Source organism: Chelonoidis abingdonii, chromosome 6 (assembly GCF_003597395.2).
Source record: "Chelonoidis abingdonii isolate Lonesome George chromosome 6, CheloAbing_2.0, whole genome shotgun sequence".
Taxonomy (NCBI): Eukaryota; Metazoa; Chordata; order Testudines; family Testudinidae; genus Chelonoidis; species Chelonoidis abingdonii.
In genome coordinates this window covers 108,090,479-108,107,210 of record NC_133774.1, presented here as the reverse complement: position 1 = coordinate 108,107,210, position 16,732 = coordinate 108,090,479, and the positions used below count along the sequence as shown (strand labels likewise).

Genomic DNA, 16,732 nt, shown 5'->3' with positions numbered 1-16,732 from the left:
TAGCATGTAGACAGAACTCTTCCATAATTTTTTTTCTTTGAAACAATAAAAATAAATGTAGTCCATTTTAAGAATGAACTGCATAACTTTGAAAACTAAGCTATTTTTGGTATAGCGCTTTTCAAGTAAAATCTAAATTCTATTTTGAAGTATAGTTGTTGAAGACCTTTTTTTGAAAAATAGCTTGATTGAATGTAATTGATTTTTATGATGTTAATACACTGACAAATTTTATATCTGTTTTCAACCTAAGCAATGTGAAATGGCCAAGATACTGAAAATGTAGGGTTTATAATGGAAACAGCAACTCAACTTTAACTACTCTATAGTGGCACTATTCATACTGCTATAATAAAACTTAAGATCGTTTTAGTGATTTTTTTCCTACAATTATTCAAAATTACATTACCCTTACTGAAAACTGAATGGCTTTTAGTGGATTAATTAAACTGTAGCTGGTTTGCCATCTGGGTGCAGCTTGTTTAGCTGCTTTTTCACAGAAAGATTTTTCACGGAATAAAGAGGTATTTTGTTTTGGGGTTTTTTTTTTTGTTAGAAGGCAGCTGCCAGACAGTAATTTCTAAAATACAAATGATATGTACTGTATTAATTGATACCGAATTAAATTTGAGTTATGCAAAAGAAACTCTTTGGCCATCTCTCTCTTTCTCTCTTTTTCCCCCACTGCATGTTAAAAAACACAGAGCCTTTGAAAACATGAATTCTGTTTATAAATGTAGGGAAATATAATTATATTTTAGAGCAAGATCACCCATGGCATTATGTTGGAGTCCGGGATTTAGGCTAGATGCAGAAAAGAAAAAAAACTGAGGAAGGGGGAATTAACTAGATCTGATTTTTATGGCTCAAGTGGTTTCATTAAATTAGAGTGCTGTGTGCTACTGTTCATTAATGAACTTGTGCCATATTCTTTAACTGTTCTGGTCAATAGCTGATAAAGAAAGGCTTGTGTTTAAAAAAAAAAAAAAAAAAAAAAAAAAAAAGGGATAAAAATATCCTTGTGGTGGGCTTTTATCAAAGGAGTTACGTTGAATTCAGTAACTACTACTGAGGCAATATGGCTTGCAATTTGCGACCCAAAGGTAGTCATACATTATTGGAATACAGCCTACTGCGCTTCACATTACACAGATGTGAAGGCCTGATTATAGCTGCTTCATAATTAACAGTGATCCGATTTGTTTTGTGGCATAAATGGTGCATGTGTAGAACATTAGCCATGGCACACTCATTCAAATTCAACTCAAGGGCTCAGCGGCAGGCGGGTCACGAGCTTCAGGGAGTAGAAGCACAAGCTCCTCCATATGTTCTTGCTGCATCTTACTATGGCTATGAGTGCAAGATAAGTTCCCCAAAGAACCTAATTGTGTTCTGTAATTACAGTGCGGCTTTCTGCTGGCTAGAAATGAGGGAGAAGCTAAAACACTCCCTCATCAGATAATTTGTAAATTACTTTACATGGCGGATGCCTAACTCAGTTGGTTTTCAACTGCTGAAATTATAAATAATTGTAACAGATGTGGCAATATGGCTGGCCTCCAATAAATGAGGCCCTTGATAATTTGGCCGACCCTTTGACAGGCCAATTTAATAAAATGTGAACAAAATCTTCTTGCTAATAATTTATCATCCCTTTTCCCAATAGAATAAATTTAATTACCCTAGCAGTTAACAAGGTCACACCCAGATGCCAAACTCGGCTACAGTTTTGATAATGCAATCAGGAATTGAGAGGTGATGACAGCGTTGTTGTTTTTTTCATTACCTGGCTTCACATAAACACAGGTGGCGTAGCTTTCTTGTCAGTTTTTAATAATTACAGGCTATTATGGAATGCATAGTTAGCAGATTGAAAACCACACTTTAGTGAATTTGTTTGAGTATGATTGAGGTTCTAATGTATAGAGATGATAATGCATAACAAGCATAATCCCTTGTTTATACCATTAGTGCACAGGTTTTGATTTTTACTTGTGACATAAGTGTGAGATTTCAGCAAACTAGGGTGTGTCTGTTTCAAAGTGGTGTGTTATTGTCAGACATAGACTTGTATTTCATTTTTCAATAGTGAATTTATAAGTGGAAGGATAAACAAAATATTGTTTACATCTATATTATTTATTTACTATATATTACTTCTTAAGCAAAATTTGTCCTTTAAATTGATCTACTTTAATTCTGAAATGCCATAATACTCTGTGGGCTTAAAATCTTTTGGAAAATTCCATATGCATTCAACATAGTTATTTGAGGTAATGAAAGGTTTCTAGTAATTAGTGAAAGATATTTCTAAAAGTAAAACTCAAGAAACAATAACTGTATAAAAGTGCCAAGACCTATAATAATTAACTATACTTTTTACCATGTTAATAATTGCTTCTAAGTTTTTAATAAATGATGTGAAATATTTTTCCTTTTCTATACATAGATATTTCCTTTGCTATACCAATATTACTCTTCTATACATACTAAAATGGATATAGTATATTAGATTTCACAAGTAGTTAATATCCCAATCTTGCTTGAGCCAATAGGATTGGGGTTGGAAAGCTTTTAGCCATAATTATGTAAAAATAAAACCCCTTTTTGTCTTTCTCCTTGTGCATTTTGTATTTAATTTTATATGATATGTTTCAGGACCTGATTCAAAACCCATTTATTTTACTTAGTTTTGACTGTTTTTGTCTCTTCTCTTGATTTTTGTTAATATCTTTTTTTTTTTCCCCCAATCCTCGTAATTCAGGCCATAGCTGCTGTGGTAAGAATCTTTATAAAAATTGGTTAATAAATACTTCTGTATTGGATTGCCTAATGATTGGGGGTTATGTTGTTTCCTAACTGACTGCTTATTCAGCCTATTATTCGCTGTATCCTTCTGGTTCTCCACATTAAGAGTTAGATTGTGCCTCAAAACCACAGCCTTGCATTGGGGAGGTAGGAGAACTCCCAGTAGGAGCATACATAACTCAGCTGGAGAGCTCTGTTACCTTTTAAAAAGGCCGAGAATATTCTCCCACTCCTTCCTGCTATGCCTGGTCAGCTCTGAAAGGTGGTGCAGCCTGGGGGCATGGGCAGGACTGTAGCTCTGCTCCCACAACCCTATCTGGGACTGCTGGTACCACTGATAAACGTTGTAGGAGACGCAGTGGGTTCACTTCCTAGCCAGGTTGTAGATGGTCCTAGTGTGGGCAGGATGCAGTGGGAAGGTTCCTTGTACTCTTCCCATTTAGTGGACCTACACAGGGCCAGTTACAACGTCCCTAATTCTTTTGTAGTTCTACAATATACTGGATATAATAAATAGATCTGTGCTCTGAGCTTCAATTGTATTCAGCTGTATTGACAGAGTCTGAATTTGACATGCACGCAAGAAATGAGATAAAATCTGGTTTGTATAAATAAGTTTCTTCACTTTTATTTTTTTAAACTTAAACAGCCTTTTGCAATGAATTACAATTTATACATGCTGCATGTTAGTATGTGAACATAACATGAATGAATTCTGTTCGTATTTCATTCAGTCCAAGAGCATATGATTTTAATTGATCTTTACTAAACAAAAGATCTCATCGTTGGTGACTGACAGAAAAATTAACTTACACATTTACTTTGTGATGCAGTGTCATACCTAACATTTATTGCTGCTAATCACTATTTCCTCCTCAGGATCTTCCCCCGCACATGCGCCACACAGTATGAGCAGGTACCACCCTATCTTCCTAAATCTCTCAGAAGTGGGTGAGGGGCTGGAAGAGCTAGGGGCAGCTTGAGGAGCCAACGTAACAGTGAGGTGGGGTTGAGAAAATGAGGGGGAAGAGGAGAAGGGGACCTTAGGGCAGACTGAAGTGGGTGGGACAGTACCTGGGCAAGGGGAGATGGAGATTTTGGGCAAGTCAACCTGCAGTTAGGGTTTTCAAATCCTGGATCAATATATCCCACTTCAGCCTCTGTCCTTCTCTGCGGCGATCTTTCAGCCCTTGTCCTCATATTGTGTGCCAGCCCCAAGGGAAACATGTCCTGCTCTCACTGTCTGACCTTTCTTTTCGTCAGTCTCTGTCACTCTTTGACATCTCATCTCAGGGCCACAGGTGTCACCTTTTTGATCCCAGCTACTCCATGGTCACTTGGATCCATCTCGCAAGAGGGGAAGTGGCAGAGTCGCTTGGCTGCCTGCAATTCTTCCATCACTGTGGTCCCTGACGACTGGTGGAAAAACTAGACCTCTACCCTGATATAACATGACTTGATATAACACAAATTCGGATATAATGTGGTAAAGCAGCGCTCTAGGGGGTGGGGCTGCACACTCTGGCAAATCAAAGCAAGTTGAATATAACACGGTTTCACCTATAACGCAGTAAGATTTTTTGGCTCCTGAGGACAGCGTTATGTCGGGTAGAGGTGTACAGTAAAATCCATGCAGCCCTGCTGGGTACATTACATTTCAGCAGGGCTGTGGGGAGGTGTGACAGGATTGCTAAATGCGTAGGTGAGATTTGACCTTTGGCAGTTCTGCTTTTAATGTGTACTCAATGTACGTGTGTGCAGCCTGTGTAGGAGTGTAACTCTGCAGGGACTTTGAATGCAACCTCTGGGTTTGGGGACAAATTTAAAGGAATTGAAACTTTGTGGAACTACTGACAATTCTCTCTCATCTTATGGAGACTTAGAATTCCAGCTAGTGGGAAAGAGGTTTACTACAGCACTGCTTCTGCATTAGCAGTTCTAGAGGAGCTCCACTGCTGCTCCTTGGTGTGTCATAAGGCTTCTTTCCTCACCAGTCTTTGCAGATCTCCTTAGTACACATTCTAGATTGGACTGTCTGGGTACAGGATTTGGGTTTTGATTACTTTCCTAAGTCCTGAACTGCAGCACTACTCCTACTTAAGGTCATGAATAATCTGCAATTTCTGTCCGTTTAATTTTTAAATTTCCATTATTATTTTCATTTGTATTGCAGTAGCACCCACACAAGAGTGCAGAGGAAAAGATGAACAACTAAAGAGGATTGCTATTGCTGAAAAAGGGCAGTGACCATTCTCCCCTATGTGTCTGATAGAATTTCACTCTGTCTTTCAAGATCCACAAATCCTGGAATAGTATTTCTTTAGTATGTTATTTTCTGTTCAGGGGAAAAGCCTAGCTAGCACAAAAGTCAAATCTCTTCACTTCAAAATTAGGTTTTCACTATTTTTTCTCCTAACCAAGGAAATTTAGTACACAGAATTACATTAGTGCCATGTGAAATGAGCCATATCCCCAAATCTGAATATCCCTGAATTTTGAGATAGCTTTGATTAAATTTGTATAGCTTGGAAAATGTCTACTTTTAAATCTAAAAACTCATGAAATTCAGAAGTCCATTTGAACTCCAGTAAAAAACTGTTACCAGACTGGTAAACACAGAAGTGTATATCAGGTGGTGAAGAAAAGGTTAAAATACTGGAAGGCAACACACAACATCTTACTAAAAACACTACATTCATTAGAGAGAAGCTCAGTCTTGAAAATAGATATCTTCAGAACAAGGAGTGAGTTGTCAAAGTTCCTGAAACCATAAAAGAGCAACACCTATAAAATATACAATAGGTTCTGAAGACTTCCTTCCTGTGAAACATACTGTAAATTCTACACAGGTAACGGTGATCTATTGCATAACTATAAGCATATGAACACAGACCCCTGAAAAGGTTCTGATAAAATAAAAACCCAGAGAAGTATGCATATTTACTCTGTGTGTGTGTGTGTGTGTGTGTGTGTGTGTGTGTGTGTGTGTGTGTGTGTGTGTGTGTGTGTGTGTGTGTGTGTGTGTGTACAGAAGAAAAATTCTTTGAGTGAAATCCTGGGCTCACTGAAGTCAATGAGAGTTTTGCCATTGACTTCAGGGTAGCCAATGTTTCACCCATTTTGTGGTTCTTACATTTATTTTCATTTCATAACATTTATGCATATCTCATTGGTGACTGGGGAAATTTGACAGCAGAAATACAGTAACCAGCCAATAATTTTACCATAAAGGAGACTTACGTTTATTTGTCTACTGTAATCTTACTGGTTCAAGTTTCAGTATAAATGTCTTGGATTTTTCTTCTACTTTGAAGAAGTTGTATTTCATGGATATAATAAAATATAGCCCTTAATTAAAATACTTATAACTGAGCCTATGTCTACACTTACACCGTCATGTGTTGATTACGGGCCTACATCTGTAGCTACACAGTGCGGTGAAAGGCGGGCTGTATCCACACTTGCCACAGCAGTATGTGTAGCTACACATTCAGTAAAAGACTCGGGCAGCTCCCCTCTGCTGGAGCCTTTCACTGGGGCAAGAAAAGGCTCTGCCAGAGGGGAGCTGCTGGAGCCTTTCCCCACAGCTGGAGCCTTTCACTGGGAGGATCCATGGATCTTGATCCCAGTTCCATGGGAATCCAAGCACCCTTCATGTTCGAGTTGCCATCCAGAAGCTTACTTATTAATTACTGGGTGGAGTGGCAAATGGAACCCTAGCCCCACGAGAGGCACTGCCCCGGGAGTCCTGACTGGCAGAGCGCCTGGCCCCATCGATTGGTCTGGGTGTGCTGTTTAAGCTAGAAGGAAGCACAGGGATTTGTCGGTACAACTGGATGAATTACTGGCTGGCTGCTGCTTTGGACCTTGCGTTCTCACTTGACTCCTGAACTTTGCTTCCTGATGTGTTCCTGCCTTGTTCCTGATCCCTTCCCCAGGTCTTTGACTCCTGACTCCAGCTATGACACTTTGCTCAACTTACAATTCTGATTCTTGGCTCGGGTTCCTCATTTTGGCTTCTGTTCTGACCACTATTCTGACTGCCTAAGTCCCATCATGACATTCACTGGAGCAGAGAAATGCTTCAGAAGTGGGAAGGCAGAGGGCACTACACTGCTAAAAATTACAGTGTTGATGTGGGAGGCACTGCTTGGACATGTAGAGAGCTGCACAGGTTCTTTGCCCTGGGAGTTCAGTCATATAGGGCACTTACTCACCTAAGCCGTGTCCTACCATTTACACTGCTATTTATAAGTGTGCTAGCTGAGTGTGCCGTTTCTGTACTCTGCACACTGCTGCTAAGTGTAGACGTACCTTGAGTTTAGAGAGTCCACTCCCTTCTTGCAAGCTGGCAAGGAATTGTTTTATATCTAATGGATGTATCATTTACATGTAGTTCAAAATTTAACAGCAAACAACTTTTATTCCGTCTCATATCTATGGGCATGGGCATGTGTGCATGTTTTAGAATGAAAAAGAGAATGTTATTTTGTATTCAACTTTTTTGATCATTTTATATATGCAAACATGATTGAAAAGCTCCCTAAAATCTAATGTCCTAAAGCATATTAAGTTAAAAACAGCAAAGACCCTTTATTCCTTGGCTTTACTCTTATCTTTTGAATTATTTTCACCTGTCAGTAGTAGAGAAGCTCTGACAAATTGTAAAGTGAAGAATCCTACTTTATAGAAATCCTCCTTTCTGTGGTTGGCAAACCAAGTACCTGCCCTGTCACCTTCTCCTTGCTTTTTCATTTTTTTGTTTATGGTCCCCCAGTCGTTGTAGGCTTGTCTTCTAGTGTCCCTGGGGATCAGAAATGAGGGAGAGGAAGTGTTCATCTATCTGCAACCACATAGTCTCAAATAGCTTATAGAGCGCAACAGAGATTATTAAACGAACTGTGTTAGTAAGCCTGTTGACTTTTTTTGTTCCCTCACCCTGAAGAGCTCCCTACCCTTCTGCTCTGTGTCTGGCTGAGGAGTGACCTTGTTTATCATATTAACAAAATTAGTGTTGATATTTTTGGTTTTATGTTTACTTGCAGGAACTAAGTTCATAGTGCTTATGGGCAAAAAGTTCCATAGCAAGGAATCATCTGGCTATGTCCACTCTCCTATTCTTTAATCCTTATGCATTTGTAGTGTATTCACTTGTGAGCAAAGCACTTTTGCTCAGATTTTGCTATTTGTCTGACGATATGCTTGAATGTGGAAGCTGTCCAGCAAACGTAACCAAATGGTTTCTTGGAGCAGAGTTTTGGGTTTTTTGGATTTTTTTTTTTTTTTTTTGGCCAGATCATTTGATGTGTATATTTGGATGAAGAATAATAAGTGTTAATAGCTATTCTAGCATCTTCCTTTCCTTATTGAAATGAGTAGTCCCCTTAAAGTAAATGATGATACTTTTGTTCATCAGAGGCCTGATCTAAAGGTGATTGAAGTCCATGCAAGCCTTTCTAGTGATTTCAATGGATTTTGAATCAGGGCCAGGATGAGAAAAATTTGTTCCTATTCTATTATGCCAAGGAATCTTTATAAAATGAGTTAATAAATTTAAAATTTTGAAATAATTAATCCAGTGGCACCATGAAGATGTGTACATGACTTACTGAGTAACAGTTTGATCCCATGTCATTAACCTTCTCTTCCTCTTCTTTTGTATTTCTTCTCTTCCATCTCTTTTGTTAAATTGGACCCTCGTTACTTGCATCACCTGAATTTACATTACAAGCTCCACAGGTCAGGGCTGTGTCTTTACTTATTTTTGCGAGGCAGCAGCTACATTTTTGGGCACTCAAATAATTGGTAGTTATTTTGGGCACTCAAAAAAGTAGTTCTGAGAGCAACATTGCCACTGTTGTTCATCTTCTAGTTTTGTAATTTATTGATACCAAGAGGCTTGGGATCTTAATTTTTAGCACTAATGAATTTTGGAGTTAAAGCTTTTTGTCAAGAAATCCCGTTTTTTTCATGTAGGAGTTAAAATGACTGCAGTAGTTATTTTTCACCAACTTTCTTTAATGTTTGTATGGAGACAAACGTAAATCATGATAAATGAATTTTTTAATCTTTTTTCTCCTGATTTTAAAAATGTGTGATATTGTGAAAATACATTTACTTAGATCTTAGGGAGTTGTTTTTGATGGATCACTACACCTTTGATTCCCAAGGAGAGAAGCTTTTACAGCTTGCACAGATTCGTGTGACATAGATGATCTTGTTTCTGAAGTCAGCTTTGTCTATATTTTCTTTTTACAATTCTATGGTTTTTAATGTTACTGATTAAACATACTTGTGCTATTATTTTCTAGGAATTTCAACAACCTTCTTTAAATGAGCTAGAGTGTCTTATAGCATCACAGAAATTTGAAATACAGTTTTTGCAGGAAAAATTGAAAACAGCAAATCTTAACCTAGCAGAGCATAGCTTTTGCAGCACAGACATCCTTGAAAGCAAAACTGTGAAGTCTGGAAGAAAGCATGAGGTAGGATAGTTTTATTGTCTTGTGTTATGTCAAAATGAGGCTGGCAAAGTCAAACATTTTTGCTCAGGGGTCCAGATAACTGTTTCAATAACTGTCCATGCTGCTTATAATTGTGGAAGGTTGTTTGAAGAGTGTTTGTATTTTCTGCCAAAGACTTGCTAAAATAACTTCTGGGAGTAGAAAGTTTTACCTTATTAACATAGAATAAGGGGTTCTTAATGTAATTAAATTATTTAATGGCCAAATTCTTTGCAGGTTTCTTAAAATGAATATTAAGTATTTCATTCTGTTTGTTAGGATACCCTTTTTCCCTTTCTATGGAAATATAAATAATAAGAATTTTTATTTTACAAGAGTTTGTAAATAATGCAAAATTATGCCTCTGAATTTTTGAATATGAAGTGGTGTTATTTTATATAAAGTACTAAAACTAGAACTCCTTCAGTTTATAATCTGGATATCTTTTATTTTGTAAAGTACTAAATTGCACCTTTCTAGATCATTTGTTGTTTTATTTATACTTATGTTCCTCCTCCTATTTAAAGTCATCATTACCTATTAACAAAATAGATATTAAAATAATTCTAATGGTTGAGTATTCATTTATGGTATTTGTGTAAACTGGTGTGGATCAGCCAGGTCAGCAACTTACTTTTCTAAGATTTTGTTCTTGAGGTTTTATAGAGCACATGGGGTGAAAGACATTTATGTCACATGGAAACTCACAGAAACCTCCCTGTCTGGCTTACAAAGTGGGGTGGCATTCTGCTTTCTCAAAGATGTTCCCTTATGAAGATTACCAAGTAGCTAGTATTCTATATTATAGGACCTTGAGTGGCCAGCTCTGCCTCGTTATTCCATAGTGTACATTATGCTTGCAAAATACTTATTTTCAGATCATTTGTTCACAGGAAGCTAAAATTTTAAATAGGTTTGTCCAGTGAGAAAATATGATTGTCCCAATTTTTGGGATCTTGTCTCTTTCAGGTATATTAAAATCAAGTGATTGAACAAAATAATTTCTCTATATTCTGCTTGTTCTTCTCTTTTGGACTGCTATGCAGAGCTTCTAATTTTTGTTTTTAGTGTGTGAGTCTTTGTTAAAGCAAGGACAGGACTAATCATGCAAATGACAATACCATTGCCACCTGAGACAAATCTTAAAGAACTCAATATCAGTATTTTAAATATACATACCCAAATAATATTATAGAAAATGTCCATCTGGTATAGAACACATTACTTCATTCCTCCGCTCGTGCCTGCTGTTCCTGATGAGTGCTTAATTTAGTTCTGTTTACAAATGTGTTTTATTCCCAGATTGCTTTCAAACCACTAGAACAGGGGTGGGCAAACTTTTCGGGCCAAGGGCCACATCTGGGTGGGGAAATTGTATGCAGGGCTGGGGCAAGGGGGTTGGGGTGCGGAAGGGAGTGCGGGGTGTGTGGGGGATGCAGTGTGTAGGAAGGGGCTCAGGACAAGAGATTGGGGCAGAGGAGGGGTGTGGACTGCGGGAGGGGGCTCAGGGCAGGGGTTTGGGGTGCACAGGTTTGAAGGTGTAGCAAGGAGCTCAAGGCAGGGGATTGGGGTACAGGAGGGGTATGGTGGTTGGGATGCAGGAGAGGTGTGTTAGGGCAGGAAGTTGAGGGGCAGTGTGCAGGAGGGGTTCAGGCTCCAGCCCGGTGCCACTTACCTAAAGTGGCTCCGGTGTGGCAGCAGTGCACACCAGGGCCAGGGCAGGCGCCCTCCATGCGTGCCCTGTCCCCAGCCCCACACCACTCCAGGAAGCGCTGTAGCCCTTGGGGAGGGGGCAGAGGGCTCTGTGTGCGCTGCCCTTGCTGTGCCTCCAGGTACCTCCGCCAAAGCTCTTATTAGCCGCAGTTCCCCATTCCCAGCCAATGGGAGCTGCGGGGGGCGGTGCCTGGAGGCAAGGGCAACACATGGAGTCCTCTGCTCCCCTGCCCACGGGCTGCTTCTGAGAGTGGCACCGAGCCTGCACTGCCACGGGGGGCAACCCCGCGGGCCGGATCCAAAGCCCTGAGGGGGGCCAGATCCAGCCTGCTGGCCGTAGTTTGCCCACCCCTGCACTAGAAAATAGTCTGTTAGGACTGCAAAACATCTATAGGCTAAGGTGACCATATTTTAAAAAATAAAAACAAAACCAGACCACTTTTGTAGAGCTTTTTAAGCATTGCAAAATGTTCATACAAGAGAAAAACTACCCCTTTTTATAAAAAATGCTGGTAAAGCTACTGTCAGCTTCTGACTCAACGATGTGCATGCTTTTCAGAATGGAAGACATTTTTACAGTAACTTTAGTGTTCTGAATGAAACACTGAACAGTTGTTAATTACTTTGAGGAAAAGAACACCTTTAATGGTGTCTACGCTCTTTTTGGTGGTGACCTTTCTCTTCACTCCCAACACGGTTCATCACACTGAACCATCATTCCACTGGGGTGTCTATTCCTAGTAAACATAGAGCAAATAAACACAAAGCAAACTCTACTCAGTATAGGAATATCTCAGACAAACTTTTTGTAGTTATAAAAAGTCAAACATTTTGATTGATGAAATGGAGTAAAACTTGGACGTGTTCAGGTGTTCCAAAAGAAGATTGTGCAGACAGCATGGAAAACGGGGCCTGTCTTGGTAAAATTGGGACATGTGATCATTTTACTACCCACCTGAGCTATGTCTTGGAGTGTGCTTTGGTGTGTATGTATATATGTATGAGCTTGTTTTGATTCTGTCAACTGTAGAAATTCACGTACTACATCTTGGTGCACTACAGGACAATGAGAACAGTATTTCAACCAAAAACTATGTTTTCTGAAAGACGAGGGACCTGATGGTTAAATGTCTTGTTAAATTTGCATGTTCACTGTCATTTGTCTCGTCATCCCAATGATATGGTCTTGGACATGCAGATCATGATTGTCTTTTGTTGCCGTAAGCAATAAGAAATCCTCATTCCTCTTCTTGAAAAGGAAGTGAGAATTCAGTCACAATGTTTATAAAATTCACCATGAAATACAATATGCCCACAAATTTACCTTTCTTGCTCTCCTTACAAACACCCCTAACTTGCCTACATGAGCCTCTGACTCAGTTTTTGCAATATTCCAAATAGGTGACATCAAATTATATCTTTAGTGCTCTGACCTTAGTGGCAACCCATTCTGATGGATGTATCAGAATTAGCTCAGAGTTGCCCAAGGCATCAGCCAGAAGGCCAAATTACCGTCATCTCATGAGATTTAGGTCTAATTCACCAAAGCACCTTGATCCAGCAAAGTATATGCTTAACTTTATTATTCATTATTAAACAACCTGGTAAAGTTTTGGTTTATCCCATGTTACGATTTATGGACCAAACTCATCGTACAAGATTCTTGTGGAAAAAGTGGCACTTTGTGTTGCCTGTATTTCATGTGATTTGCAGAGAAGTCTCATGTATAGAGAAACAGTTCTAAAAGTTGCATACCCAGTTAGAAGACTATCCATGTAAAAAAAACCTTTCCTTATTTTCTACAAGTTAAACAAAATCTTTCATCTTTCTGTCATCAAACCCATAGATATTTATTTTTCCATTAACAGTGGAAAGTGAAATTATGTATGTTTCTCACATTACTTAGCATATTTTTCTGTGGATGTTCTTTAAGACTACTTCCATGAAAGCTTTCAGCATTGCCTTCTTCTCATTCAGGCTGATCTTTCTTCCCCCTCTCTCCTCGTGAAAAAAAACAGATTAGTTTTTTTTTGTTCCAAAGAGCCTTTTTTAAAAAAAAATTTAAAGCAACCAAATGTATGTATATAGTCTTGGTGTAAATGTGTTTAAAATACTGTATAATTTGAGGATTGATTTGCAAATTAAAGTGCCTAAACCTGGCAGCAGAAGCAACTAAGTTTGCAGTTGTTAGGCAAGGTATTACAGAAGCCATCTCCCTCTTGAAATCAATTTGAGTATTGCAGCAGCCCCACCCAATCGCATTACAGCACCTTTTACTACACAGCTTACTCTAACTTGGCTAAAAAATTAAACTTCAGTTTTCTGGCAAAGGCTGCCTTTGAATTACCTGACTACAGCTGAAAAGCCCAGACCCAGTCTGTTCTCTTCACAGATCTCTGATCAGATTACTTAACAGACAACAACATATTCAAACTGAAGTACGTTCAGTAGTGCGGTTCTTACTAGTCCCACCACTTCTCATTAGGCATTATTTGTGTCTCTGTCATCAATGGGGATACTTCTTCACCTTTTCTATACTGTGAGTGATCCTGTGTTTGCAAGAAAAATGCTTTGTGACTCCCCTGCAATCTAGCCATCAGGGGAGTATGATCTTCTCTTCTCTCACCTTCTTTCCACCCTTCCTCTTGACTGGCAGTTCAGTACTGCTGTGCCTATCAGCCAGGCCACTACCAGCCTCCCTTGTTCTCCTTGTCTGTGGGCAGGAAACACAATATTATTTTTTGAGTGCTGGTCCCTATGGTATTCACTGTGGGAGCATGTGTGCTCCATGCACCCTGAACTGGAAATTCTTCAACAGACGTCTCCGTTGGTCGGAACCTGCATTTCCTCATGCTTCCAACTGAGGGCATAAGCGGTGGCACAGACCGACCATGTCTCATTTCTTTTTTACCACTTGTAGTCAAACGCAGAACCCTTCTGTGTCTCTACACTGCAAGTGTTCCTGCTTTATCTTTAATCCTGTACATTGTTTTAGGTTTTAGGAATGAGTTTTTGTACTAGTTTAGTTTAGTTAGTTTGGGGATGAGGGGGCTTCCCCCCTTCCGCTTCCCCACTTTTTGGTGCACCTATTATGCCCAAGGTTCCAGGCTTCAAACTCTGCCTCACTTGCCTCTTGGGTGTTTCCGATGAGTGATCCATACAAGAGCTGTCTGTATCCCCACATCCCTTGAGATGTGACATCTGTTATGCTTTCTCACTGTGTACTAGTGCACTGTGTTCAAGAGTTCAGACTTTGGAGACAACTTATGGCATTCTCAGTGAGGCCTATTGAGACCCTGGGCCTTCCTGATCCCCTTCTACCCAGCCTTAACCTCTTGGTAGCATCTCTCTGGCTTCAGGATCAGCCAGTTCAGAGTCATCCTACAAGCCCAAAGACTGAATTGGAGACACAGTGAAGGCAAAGGTAAACATTCTTGCAAGAAGAGGCATAAATCACCCCACAAATCCTCTAAAAAGAGGTGTCTCTCCCTATTTTATCTGGCACCACCTGAGACTCCGTGTCCCCGAATGGGTGCACCAGAACTCACAGACAAAGGCAGATATTGGTAATAACATAGCTACCAGTGCTGCAAAAACTGCACCCTGAAAGGGCAGGGCCAGTTCCAGCAACCTACAGAGACAGAAGAGACCATTCTCCCTATGCACTGGCGGTACCAATCTGGTACCAAGATGATACTGGCAGATCCAGCCATACCTAAGACACCAGGCAGCTCTCCTCCAGCAAGATTTTGATAAATTCTTCTTGAGGATCTGGCAATTTATATGGATCCTCTCAGATCTGATCCTGCTGAGAGATTTCATGACATTGTCTACTTGACATTCTCTGTTCCCAACCTCCAGCTGTGAGATGGAAGGCCTGACACCACTGGTGCATTATTCTTCAGTTCCTGTCCCTGGTCAGTTGGAGTCAGGTCTTGTGGCTGCACCACTAGAGTCTGATGACTCTTACTCGTAAGAAGAAAATGGCTTGGAACCAGCTGTCCCTCTGGCAACCCAGCAAAGTGGTTTTCTGCCCTGACAGGGCTTCTAAAATCACCTGGATGCCTTTGCACTAAATATGCCATAGCAATATTTTTCCTCCAAGTGTCACTCAATGGTGCGGCCAGTGTCTCACTCCATGGCTACCTCAGAAGTCATGAGACAGGCCTCATGGTTGCAGGCATCGTGGTTCCCCAAGGAGGTTCAGGCAACAGTAGAGGATCTTCTTTTTGAGGGTAACAATCATTTTAGTGAAAAAATTGATGTCATTTCACACCCCAACTACTCTTTTACTACCTTCTGCTCCTTAGAGATACACAGAAAAATTTCAGGCCTCCTCCTTCTAGATACCACTCACCGCCTCGCTCTTTCCACCAAAAGACCTACCAGTTCCCCAGAAAATGGTAGAGGGTCCAGCATGACAGGCACACAGCACTATTCTACTCCTCTCTTCAGTCCCAGCCACTTGCCAAAATAGCATTTTGACAGGATGCCTGAGAGCCATCAACCAGCCTTCTTACCACGTGTTATCCCCATTCCCTTTGGTGGATTTTCTTAACCCAATATGGCACCTTATCATTCCGGACAAATGGGTCTTGGACATTGTATTGACTGACCATACTTGAGAGTTCCTGTCTCCCCCGCCCTCTGCACACACAACCCTCTCACTGTCCCTTTTCAGGGATCCCCTCACGAGAGGATTCTCAAACAGGCGGTGACATTTCTACCTCATATTTTGTCCACAGATATCCAGATCAGATCAGATAACATGATCACTGTCTCCTGTATAAACAAACAGAGAGGAGTGACATCCACCCCCCACCCCCCGCTTGCTGTGCAGAGACGTAGTTCAGCTATGGAACTGCTGCATGCAACATCGAATAGCCCTCTTAGCAGCGCACATTCCGGGATAATATATTCCCTGGCAGACAGCCTCTGCAGACATTTGCCCAAAGATCACAAGTGGAAGTTTCACCTGTCAGAAGGACACTACATCTTCCATCAGTGGGGTACCCCGTCCAGGGATGTTTTTGAAACCTAATAGAACAGAAAGTGATTGGTATATTGCTTCTACTTACACTGAACAAGACCCCTTTTGAAGGCTCCATGATTATTTGTCGCTATCACTGAAAGTAAAGAGAGAAGCTGTCTTTTCGAAAAGATGTTCTAAGTGGATTTCTGTCTGCAGTCTCCTTTTTTATAATCTTAAGTGAAGCTGCTCCTCCTCAGACTGTCAGGGCCCAAACAACTCAAGCCCATGTGGCCTCAGTGGTTTCCTGCAAGGAGCACCCATCTCAGAGATATGTAGATCTCCAACTTGAGGTTGCATGCATTCACACCTTTACCAGACATTATGCTTTTATTCAATCTTTGGTTGGAGATGCTTGTTTAAGTTCAGCAATCCTCCAGTCTGTGGTGCAACACATTTCCTTGCACCCTCCTCCTCAATGAGCACCTCTTGGGCATTACCCACAGTGAATACTGAGAGGAACTTGCACTTGAAGAAGAGTGGAAGCTTATAGCAACTGGAGTTCTTGGAGATGTATGGCCTATATGGGTATTCACGACCCGCTCTCCTTCCCTTCTGCTCGGGTCCTCTTCGGATTCGCGGTAGAGTAGGAACTATAACGTAAGTAAACTTCCCCTTTGACTTCTAGATCCAAGCTTCTGGGCAATCAGATTTTTTCTCAGGGTACGTCTACACTGCA

At 40.4% G+C, this 16,732-nt stretch overlaps 1 protein-coding gene across 1 annotated transcript in view; it reads left to right on the top strand.

Annotated features, from left to right (window-relative positions):
- CNTLN (centlein) overlaps window positions 1-16,732 on the top strand; it is a 617,317-nt gene that overhangs the window by 442,777 nt on the left and 157,808 nt on the right. Inside the window, exon 10 of the mRNA XM_032801780.2 lies at window positions 9,120-9,293. Within this exon, the coding sequence (XP_032657671.1) occupies window positions 9,120-9,293 (174 nt within the window). The remainder of the gene's footprint in view (window positions 1-9,119; window positions 9,294-16,732) is intronic.